The following is a 12,021-nucleotide window of genomic DNA, read 5'->3' on the forward strand; positions in this document are numbered from 1 at the left end:
CACAAAACACTACATAGGACAAACAGGAAGACAGCTAACGATCCGCATCCATGAACACCAACTAGTCACGAAACGGCACGACTAGCTATCCTTAGTAGCCACACACGCAGATGACAAGCAACATGAGTTCGACTGGGACAACACTACTAGTATAGGACAAGCCAAACAGAGAACTGTCGGGAATTCCTAGAGGCATGGCATTCATCCACAGATTCAATCAATAAGCACATCGACCTGGACCCAATATATCGGCCACTGCAGCGGACAGCTGGAACTGACAACCGGAAACTGCAGATACAATCACTATAAATGCCGGAGGAAACATCACAGAAGCGCTTCACAGGAGGCTATCAAGCACCGAGGATGTCACCTAGACAGGGGACGAAATGTCTGCAACACAAATTCCCAGCTCGGCGAACAGAACCACAGTAATACTATCCCCAATTGCCCTTGCTAGCTGTGGATGGGCCACCTTTCAGTTTTATTTTCCTGCTTGACAGGAATGAACAATCGATGCAGTTCCCCTCTGCACACCAAGTGTTTGCTATTACCTATTCAACATTATCACTTCAGAAAACATTCCCCATTTTATCATACTCAGCTCGCACCTCATACCATTATAGTTTCCTCTATTTAGATTTAGGAACCTAACCTCAGTATTAATTATACTACTCTCCATCTTAATGAAGAATGGTCTCTCATACTGTGGTCACTCTGCCCTAAGGGGTTGCACACAGCTTGCCAAACATTCCTTTCTCATTACATAATACCCAGTCTGGAATTGCTTCTTGGAGGTATCAGATACCTCCCCATGCCGTAAAGTGATTTGTTTGGTGCTCATCGGCAAAGCTTTCTAAAAGAAAAAAACATCCATTTGGGTTAATACAAAATAATTACTTACTAAATTTGTGACAATTTGTAAGAAAAACATGTAATAGCAATTCCATAATCTGATTTTTAAAAATATAAAAACTAATAATAAAACTGATAAGGCATTTTAAAACTCTCAGATATTACTTACCGGTAACTTTTTGCCTTTCCCACTTATGACATTGGACAGTTTTGGTGCTGTGGTTGTTGCCCCTTGCACATTGGTAATAATGTTCTTTGTGATATTGCCCTCTAGTGTTGATCCATAGAATCGGTGAAATCGGACCAACTTCTGATAGCTTCGAAGCATGCGTTTCCTCACCACAGGATCATTTGTTTTCTCTCCTGTGCAGACATTAAATTGATAAGAATAAAGCACAAACAGAACATTGTGTTAACTTGCCGTTCAGTTAGGATTAGTAGTCCAGAAATTACTATCAATGTAACATACTCGACATAATTGGAACATCACGCAAAGTGTGGTGCATTTACAGAATGAGCTGACAAAAGTAGTGGTGGAGGCTGGTATAATATAATTGCAGCCTTTAAAAGGCATCTGAATGGGTATATGAATAGGAAAGGTTTAAAGGAATATGTGACTACATTAGGTTAGGATATCCAGTCAGCATGGATGAGTTGGACCAAAGGGTCTGTTTCCCTGCTGTAATTCACTATGACTCGACAGAGCGTAGAACAGTACAGCACCGTAGAAGCCCTTCGGCCTTCTTCATGCCAGCCTTCTATGCAACAATTAAAATAGTTACAGTTGATACCTAATGAAATAAAACCCTACATGTTGCTACAGCAGACAGCCTTAAATCAAATATGGATTTGGCATTTAAAACTGAATACTTATACCTGATCAATATTGCATAGATTTTACAGGATTAAATAAACAAGATTACTTGGCACAAATCGGTTATTAACAAACTTACCAAATGTTGACGCTTTGGTCCTTTCATAATCATCACTGAGTGGTTTATCCAAAGACCAATCCAAAAGATTATCAAACATTTTGTTTTCAGAAAGTGATGTGACCACAGAACTGTCCCTGTATTAAAAAAAAAATTCATTACCACACAATGAGACAGTTTATAGCTTGTGAAATATCACCAGCGGGCAAACATGCAAGCTTTTGGCTTAAGAATTGGCTTCCTATTTCATGCTTTCCCACACTATTTAAATCAGCACTTTTGCCTCTGCAAAGGAGAACTTAAAATCAGCACAATTCAAATATACATAGACTCATATATAGCAGGGAAACAGATCCTTCCGTCCAACTCGTCCATGCCAACCAGATATCCTAACCTAATCTAGTCCCATTTGCCAGCATTTGGCCCAAAACCCTCTAAATCCTTCCTATTTATACAAGACCCAGATGCCTTTTAAATGTTGTACTTGTACCAGCCTCCACCACTTCCTCTGGCAGCTCATTCCATATATGCACAACCCTCTGAAAATGTTGCCTGGGGTCCCCTTTATATCTTTCCCCTCTCACCCTAAACCAATGCCATCTAGTTCTCAACTCCTCCACCCCAGGGAAAAGACTTGTCTATTTACCCTATCCATGCCCCTCATGATTGTACAAACCTCTAAGGTCACTACCTAGCCTCAGACGCTCCAGGGAAAACAGCCCTAGCCTATTCAACCTCTCCCTATAACTCCAAATTCCAATCATAGCAACATCCTTGTAAATCTTTTTTGAACTCTTTCAAGTTTCACAACAACCTTTCAATAGGAAGGAGACCAGAATTGCATGCAATATTCCAACAGTGGCCTCACCAACATCCTATACAGCCGCAACATGACCTCCCAATTCCTATTATCAACACTTTGACCAATAAAGGAAAGCATACCAAACGTCTTCTTCACTACCCTATCCACCTGCGACTCCACTTTCAAGGAACTATGAAGCTGCACTCCAAGGTCTCTTTGCTCAACAACACACCCAAGGCCTTACTATTAAGTGTATAAGTCCTGTTAAGATTTGCTTTTCCAAAATGCAGCACCTCATTTATCTAAATTAAACTCCACCTGCCATTCCTCAGCCCATTGGCCCATCTGATTAAGATCCCGTTGTAATCTGAGGTAACCTTCTGCGCTGTCCACTACACCTCCAATTTTGGTGTCTCTGCAAACTTACTGAATATACCTCATGTTCAAATCCAAATCATTTATATAAATGACGAAAAGTAGTGGTCCCAGCACCGATCCTTGTGGCATTCCACTGGTCACAGGCCTCCAGTCTGAAAAGCAACCTTCCACCAATACATCTGTCTTCTACCTTGGAGCCAGTTCTGTATCCCAATAGCTAGTTCTCCCTGCATTCGAGAGATATAACCTTGCTAAACAGTCTACCATGAGGAACCTTGACGAACACTTTACTGAAGGCGTTCGACCAGGCGTCCAGTCAGAAAATACTAACATGCTCTGTAAAACATATGCAACCCTCAATACATCTACAGCTAAATTATGCTTAGCCAATTCCATCATCTGACCCACTGACATCCCTATTACATGCCTTTACACATCTCCCATGCCACTCATCTTAAGTGATTTTATCTTCTACATTATTCCAATTGGAGACCACCACTCCTGTGCTCCTGCTCCTCTCCCATATCACCTTTGTGTACACTGTCTCCCTCCCCCTTCTACTCTGCTCCCCAAATCCCCAGAAATGCCCTTACCTTCCAGCCAAACTAGCAGTTTTTGGTCTTCCCTTACATTCTACTTTTTTTCAAATTTACCAATCACATACATCCACATCACCAGAAACACGTTCTTGGAGCTCTTTCTCCCCCCCCCCCCACCTCGGGTAATGTTTTTTGTTGTACTCTCATGCTTCACTGCTCTTTTTCACCACAAACAGCCCTTTGTCACTTACTACTGATCCACCTCACAAGATCCAGTTCTTTGCACACTCTACATGCTTCCGCAAGCAAAGTCTCCCCCCCCCCCCCACCTCCAAACAAAGCAGTCAGCAGATCAATTTTAAAAAGGGCAAAAATGCACAAAATTATAAATTTAATTCAAATACTGTACATCTCTATGACTTACTTGCTTAATACAGGCATAACCTTTAAAACATCTCCAGCATATTCTTCAACCAGGGGAATGTTCACTGGGATGAAACCTACTTCAGGAAGTACCTCCACAGTACATTCTGGTAAAACAAAGGCAACACAATAATGACACTACCCAATTGTTAGAACACATTTTAAAACTATTAATTTTTCATGTAGCGAAATATAACATGCAAGCTTCACAAAGCAACATTCGATTTTTTTCTATTAAGCCCATCACACGTTACCATATCATTTAAATCTATTTATTTCCAGGATAGCTGATACTATTACTCATCTCCTACACATTGTACAAGCCATCTGTGATACTACAATTCAGCTCTTTTGATTCCTTCCTTCTAACTTGCCCACCACAAAGCATACTGCACTAGCTCCTGGTCCATTAAAACCTGACATGAGCTCAAAGCTCCCCCCTCCTCAGCAAGTTCTAAATCACTTCTAAATATTCTGAAACAATAAGGGCATGCAAGAATCTGCAGCCTATTTTCAGAAATATATTTGGTTTTCAAATGACACTATGACAGTGCAAGTGGATGCCATGTTGGATAATTAGATGGGGAAGAATTTGTTCGTTTATGAAATGGATCTCCCCAAAACTGGTCAAATGTGTGTTAACTACAATCTATTGAAAACAATCTGTGATCCTATTGGGGAAAGCGAAACTTTACTGTTGGGGAAATCATGGTAGAGCAGTAATATCACTGGACTAGTAAACGGAGACCCAGACAAATGGGTTCAAATCCCAACATGAAAAGAGTGGATTTCAAGTTCAAATATATTTTAGAAATCTGGAATTAGAAGCCAGTAAAATTGTGACTATGAAAGAGTCATTTAAGTGTATGTGTGAGAAGGAAATCTGCCATCTTTGGCTCTTAACTGCCCCCTGAAATATCTCAGCAAGCTACTCGGATCAAGGTTAACTACTGATTGACAAGGAGTTTTCTATGGGTACATAAATCATGAAAGGATTGCACATGGAGTAGGGTTGATTAGGGCTGAGAAAACAGTATAAGTTGAAACAAGGGTCATGGATACCTTACATCTGTTTCTACCAAGGAAGCAGATGCCACCAAGGTCATGGTGAAAGAGGAGAGTATTCAGTCGCTGAAAGAGTTCAAGTCTGATAATGTGATATTGGATAAACTGCTCATTCCTAAAGTTGACAAGGCAACAGGATTGGATGAGATGCATCTAAGGATATTGAAGGAAGCAAGTGAAAACTGCATAAGTACTGACAATGAAATTTCAGTCTTCCTTAGATTCAGGATGCTGCTGGAGGACTGGAGAATTGCAGACATATGTCCTTGTCTGGATGCAAGGATAAACCCAGCAGTTACAGACAACTCAGTTTAACTTGGTGGTGAGAAAGTGTCTAGAAATAATAATTTAGGACAGAATCAATAGTCCACCGAGAAACAAAAGGTTAATAAAGAGAAACCAGTATAGATTTCCTGATGGACTATGTCCAACCTGCATGGAGTGCTCCTAAAGAGATAAAGTTGTTGAGAACAATGCAATTGTCATAATGTACATGGACTTCCAGAAAGTAATTAGATAGACTGACGCACATCAGCCAAGTTAAATTAAAAGGAATAATAACACTAGTTTAAAAAAATGTCTGAGTGATAGGAAAAAGTAATGATTAGTGGATATTTTTTCAGCCTGTGTAAGGTTTATGAAGGAGTTCCTCAGCATTTCGTATTGGGACTTTTATTTTCTAGATCTTGGGGACAATGAACAATCATACATTTTAAAGACAATACAAAACTTGGAAGCATTGTAAACTGTGAGAAAGACAGTGTAGAACTCCAAATGACATGGGCAAGTGGGTGGAATGAGCATATAGGTGTAGATAAAGTTCAAGAGTAATTTGATACATTTTTGGTAGAAAGAAGGTAGAGACAATTAAAATTAAAGGGTACTATTCTAAAGAATGCCCAGGAGTAAAGAGCTGAGTGCGTAAGTCATTAAAGGTGGTAGGACAGTCCAAGAGAGCAATTACATAAACATACAGATTTCATTAACAAGAATATAGAAATGAAGAGCAAAGAATTTGTGCTGAATTTGCATAGTTAGACCTCAAAGTTGCATGTAGTTTGGATTCATTTTCTCAATTTACAGCCAAACTTCAGGAAGGATGTGAACATTCTAGAAAAATGGCATATGACATTTTCAAGCATCTGGAATAGGTAGGTATGGAGAACCTGTTCCTACATGCGAAATTTGGAAAGTAGTTTGTACAAGCTAACAGAAACATAGAAGACAGGAGCAAGAGTAAGCCAGTCAATATAATGACGGCTGATCAGAGCTCAATATCCAAACCCACCCTCCCTAAATGTCTCGTTTCCTTCAGCCGGAAGAGGTCTCTCTACCTTCTTAAAAACAATGTTTTGGCCTCAACCCCACCTTCTGTGGTAATGAATTCCACAAGCTGAAGACATTCATTTCAATCTCAAAATGTTAACCCCTTATCCATTGCAAACATCCTTCCTGCATCTAACCTGTCTAGTGCTGTTTGAATTTTAAATGTTTCTATGAGATTTGACCCCCACCCCATTCTTCTAACCTCCAGTGAATCAACCTGGCAAACCCTTCCTATATTCTCTCTATAGCACGAGGACCCTTCTTCAGATAAGGAGACCAAAACTGCACTCAATATTCCAGGCATGGCCTCAACAATGCTCAATGTAGTTGCAGCAAGATATCTTTGTTCGTGTACTTGCATCCCCTCGCTCTAAAGACTGACAAATTATTTACCTTTTTTTAAAGGACTGCTGTACCTGCACACCTAGGTCTTGCTGAAGATTCATTCTCTCAATTTACAGCCAAATAATAATCTGCCTTCCTATACTTGCTGCCAAAGTGGATAACCTCATACTTATCTATTTATACTGTAAATGTGATGAGAAAAAGACTTTTTCATACAGCAAGTAGTTATAGTCTACAAGTTCGAATGCAGATTTGATCAAGGTGCTCAAGAAGATATAAGAAGATTATTTGAACAGAAATAATGCGCAGGGTTAGAGGGCAAAGGGAGGTGAATGGCATGGAGCCATAATGGTCATTCACAGTCAGTGCAGGCAAGATAGGCCAAATGGCTGCCTCCTACACTAACCATTTTGTGATGCTATGTCCAGTCACAACTGAAATAAAGAAGCATGGCAGCCATCTACTCAGAAAAAAACTATTCTGTAAAGCTAATATTTATTTGTTCATCTGCTAAAATTACGTGGAAAAAGTAGCAAAAACCCCAAGGAAATATACTTGCAGAGAGCAGTCAATTTAAAGAATAAACCGTATTAAGTCTTATACACAAGAGTGCTGAATATAAAATATTTAGTTTGACTAGATAATATTTGAGAATATAGCATTCCGTTCTGTATACTCTTATACAAAGTAGATTAATGGAAAGGAAACAGCCTAAACTAATGAGAACAATAACAAAATAAACACTGTTAGGCTTGAAAAAAGGCTTGAATTGATTCAGTGCTTCTGTGAAAAGAATAAATTAATGAGATATAATAAAGTTTTAATTATTAAATTTTTGGGAGTAACTAGCAGAAGATTATTCCCAAAGACAGACAACTAGTCATGAAAGGCCTCTGTTCTGGTGACAATCCTGTGATAGAAGGAAATACAGGGCAAAACCTTCCTCAACCATCTTCCTGGCCCACTCCGATTAGTACATGAACTGTTTTCCCACAAAGCAGCTTTCAAAGCAGAGTAAATTATTTATAAAGAAAATTGTTCAAGTGCTTGAAAAGAGTTTTTTTTTTCCAAAAAGTCTCTCTTCATGGATATTCAGTCCCACTCTCCAAAAATCAGACCAAACTGGTTTTACTTCTTCACTGAATCTTGTTCACCACCTCTTTAACAGAGCTGTGTGGTTCCAGATCCATCTAACTGCTCCACTTCAATTCTTTTGTTTGCACCAATGAATTGGTCATGGCTTTATTCTATTCCAATCTTGACAACTCCTCCGGAACCCCTTCGTGTCTTCAGACTCAAATTTTCTGTGTAATTTCATCATTTCCACTTCTCAGTTGTCAGCTGAGACTTCAGATGACTCAGTCCTACATTAGGAGTTCCCTCACTAAATCTTTCCACTTTCCAGAAACCTCTCTAGAGCCTCTTGAATTTGTTTATTCCCTGATTCAATTCAAACATTATGCAAACAGTAAAGATTCAATATTTGTACACAATGAATCTTTGATATATTTCCTAGTACGAAGAACCCTTACTTAGATCAAAGCTACCAGAAAATATTACATAACCATCGCGTTAAAACTTAATTACCTTCTTTAATTAAGCCATCATTCTCTTGCACCAGCAGCTTTGATGCAATTTGCAAAGGAAATGCATTCCCAATGTCACATTCAGAAATTAAGCTGGTCAAACCGTCCCACATTTGCCTGCACTCTTTTTCAATTACCTCTCCCAGAGAAATGGAATCTGTATAATAAAAACAGATAATGTTCAATATAGTAAACCGCGCTATCTTTGCAGTACAAAAATACTTGAAGAAAGAAAAGCCCTATTATTGCCAATGTAACTTTGGCTAGGAATACTGTAAAATCAGTGCTATTACATTCAAGTATTTACAGCATAGCTTTATTCAGGACATTTCCAAATTATGAGTCAGTATTGCATTCATATTGGCATGATTCTTTTTGTTTATTTTTATCCATGGCTAGATCAGCATTGTTAGCGCCTAGCTGCAGTCGGGAAGAGTCTGGTGATCAGCCTACTTCAAATACCGTTGGAGAGACACCCACCCATAATGCTGTTAGGAAGGAAGTTCCAGAAGACTGACTCGGAGTGTGAAGGAAAAGTGATAACGTTTCATGTCAAGATGATGTGAAACTTGGAAGGGAAATTGCAGGTGGTGATGCTGCATGGCAGCTGCTGTCTTTGTCCTTCTAAGTGGTAGAAATCACTGGTGTCAAAGCAGAACTGACAAACTTCTTTACTGAATCTTGTACACCACTGCATTCGTGATGAAAGGAGCAAATGTTTAGTATGGTGCCTTGGGAACTAAGCAAGCAGGCTGCTTCATCATGGATGGTATCCAATCTCTAGAATTGGAATGAGCTGCACTAGTCCAAGTAACTGGACAGTATAGCATCACACTGCTTGCTTGTGCTCACCAGATGGTGTTCAGACTTAATAGAATCAGAGATGAGTTAATATCTGCAGAATTCCCAAAATCTTACCTGCTCTTGTAACCACAGTATTTTTTATTGCTGGTCCAATTAAGTTCTGAACAATAGCAAACCCATCCCCAAGGATGTTAGATAGTGATTCATGAATGGAAGTTTACTTGCGGGGTTTGGAAATTCCACCCTCAAATAAAAAAAATTCTAATACTTCTAAGCCACTTGGCTAATCAAGTGGATGTCTCTGTTCATACAGGATAGAAAATACTGTTGCACTGTCCAATTACCTTTGAGGTTAGTTATGTGCATGTAACTCTCAGAAGGCATACAAGTGGCCTGTGGCAGAATCTGGCTTGATGAGATTGCCGAGTTTTCTTCACTCCATGTTTTAAAATCTGAAAACGGGTAAAGCTATTTTGCACCACGAGGCACACACTCAACAGTGGAGACATGAGCATGAGACATATCAACATAAGGACTGCAGAGATATAATGCTCTCAAGGATACAAAGTCGACTTGACTGACTTCAAACAATTGGCAACAACCTTTTCGTTTTTTGGTCAACTCTACTTGGATAGATGCACAAACAGTAGAGGGGAATGGACAGATAAGTTACAAAAGTAGTTTCTGTATCTGACCTGGAACTAATTTGGGACTGCTGCAGCAGTTGTCAATGCTGAAGTTGAAAAAAAAGTTCAAAACTACAAAAAATCAAGCAAACAAAGTAAATGGGTAATTTGTCCTCTTTCAAAAACATTACCTGCACGATCTGTCATTGTGCTGCAACCAACTGCCAATCTTGTTAATAGTAGTCTATCACTCAAGTCACATAAATGCATCAGGTCACTTCTCGAGCTCTTTGTGATATCAAGGTTCTTTAGGACGAAATGCTCATTCATATTAATCTGTGAATGAAATTTTGAAAATGTGAAAAAGTGTAATATCCCCATCGTTCCTAATTTTAAACAAAGCCACCTGTTCGTGGTGTAAATATTTTTCCTAACACTTTGTTAGGAACTAGCACTGACCATTTTAAAGGCTGGTTCTATACATTCAAAAGGCCAGAGTTATTTTGTGGGGTCCGATGGAGACTGTTAAATTAGGCAGATTTCAGAAGTAACTCGACTGACTCTCCCAAGCGAAGACTAAGACAACTTCATTCATTCGTTAGGGTGGATTTAAATTTGGATTCTACTGGTGAAATTTCAGTATCTAACATTCTGACTCTGTTCATACACTTACTGCATCATGTTTAAGTTAAAACACTTATAAACAGACAGCATGCAAATAACATTTTATAATACTGTTCAGAAATGCAGAGATTCATTCGTATGGGGTATACTTATTTTACCAAAACAAAATGGACAAAGTATACCCAATTCAGGAGTAAGACTGCCAATATTCAATCAGCACAACATCTTCCAAAACGTATCTGAGTAACTGGTCAAAGGCCTGTTGAAGGATCCGGTTTCAAAATAAAAGCTGGTCGCAAAATAGATTTGGAAATTCTCATTTTGTTGGTGGAGTCAACCACAAGACTTGCCACACAGCTCAGTTTGTTGATATATCTTTAATCATGAAATGCGGATGTTACTAGCTCAGCTCTAACTACCGGCAAGGTGGTGGTGAGCTGCCCTCCTGAAGTACATTAACGCATAGGGGTACACGAATCAGATAGCAATGGTGTTCCAGGGTTTTGACCTAGCGACAACAAAGTGATATAATTCCAAGTCAGGATGATATGTAGTTTGGATAACTAGAGGTTGAGTCCATTTGCAAGTCTTGTTCTTCTCGGTAGTAGAGGTCATGGGCTTGGAAGGGGACGCTGAAGGAGCCCATGTCAGTTGCTGCAGTACATCTTGTAGATGGTACACAACGCTCCTGGTACTGGGCATCAGTGGTGAAGTGTTGAGGAAAATAGAATGTATCTGCAAATATAATTCTATAAATACAAATTCACCCCATAAACGCATGAATGTGTACACGTGCAAGAGAGAGACAGAACGAGTGTATGCGCACGTGTGTACATGCCGGAGAGCGAGCGCGCGCGAAGGAGAGCGAGCGCGCGCGAAGGAGAGCGAGCGCGCGCGAAGGAGAGCGAGCGAGCGCGAAGGAGAGCGAGCGAGAGCGAATGAGAGCGAGCGAGAGAGAATGAGAGCGAGCGAATGAGCGAGCGAGCGAGAGAATGAGAGCGAGCGAGCGAGAGAGAGAATGAGAGCGAGCGAGCGAGAGAGAGAATGAGAGCGAGCGAGCGAGCGAATGAGAGCGAGCGAGCGAGAGAATGAGAGCGAGCGAGCGAGAGAATGAGAGCGAGCGAGCGAGAGAATGAGAGCGAGCGAGCGAGAGAATGAGAGCGAGCGAGCGAGAGAATGAGAGCGAGCGAGCGAGAGAATGAGAGCGAGCGAGCGAGAGAATGAGAGCGAGCGAGCGAGAGAATGAGAGCGAGCGAGCGAGAGAATGAGAGCGAGCGAGCGAGAGAATGAGAGCGAGCGAGCGAGAGAATGAGAGCGAGCGAGCGAGAGAATGAGAGCGAGCGAGCGAGAGAATGAGAGCGAGCGAGCGAGAGAATGAGAGCGAGCGAGCGAGAGAATGAGAGCGAGCGAGCGAGAGAATGAGAGCGAGCGAGCGAGAGAATGAGAGCGAGCGAGCGAGAGAATGAGAGCGAGCGAGCGAGAGAATGAGAGCGAGCGAGCGAGAGAATGAGAGCGAGCGAGCGAGAGAATGAGAGCGAGCGAGCGAGAGAATGAGAGCGAGCGAGCGAGAGAATGAGAGCGAGCGAGCGAGAGAATGAGAGCGAGCGAGCGAGAGAATGAGAGCGAGCGAGCGAGAGAATGAGAGCGAGCGAGCGAGAGAATGAGAGCGAGCGAGCGAGAGAATGAGAGCGAGCGAGCGAGAGAATGAGAGCGAGCGAG

General features: G+C 40.9%; 1 protein-coding gene across 1 annotated transcript in view; it reads right to left on the bottom strand.

Moving 5' to 3' along the window:
- The window catches only part of LOC122554097 (probable ATP-dependent RNA helicase DDX60), a 102,961-nt gene that overhangs the window by 56,715 nt on the left and 34,225 nt on the right, over positions 1-12,021 (bottom strand). Inside the window, exons 8-12 of the mRNA XM_043698564.1 lie at positions 9,870-10,014; positions 8,250-8,405; positions 3,928-4,033; positions 1,806-1,921; positions 1,022-1,215 (exon numbers count right to left, since the gene is read on the bottom strand). Coding sequence (XP_043554499.1) covers positions 1,022-1,215; positions 1,806-1,921; positions 3,928-4,033; positions 8,250-8,405; positions 9,870-10,014 — 717 coding nt within the window. The remainder of the gene's footprint in view (positions 1-1,021; positions 1,216-1,805; positions 1,922-3,927; positions 4,034-8,249; positions 8,406-9,869; positions 10,015-12,021) is intronic.

This window comes from Chiloscyllium plagiosum, chromosome 1 (genome assembly GCF_004010195.1).
Source record: "Chiloscyllium plagiosum isolate BGI_BamShark_2017 chromosome 1, ASM401019v2, whole genome shotgun sequence".
Lineage (NCBI taxonomy): Eukaryota > Metazoa > Chordata > Chondrichthyes > Orectolobiformes > Hemiscylliidae > Chiloscyllium > Chiloscyllium plagiosum.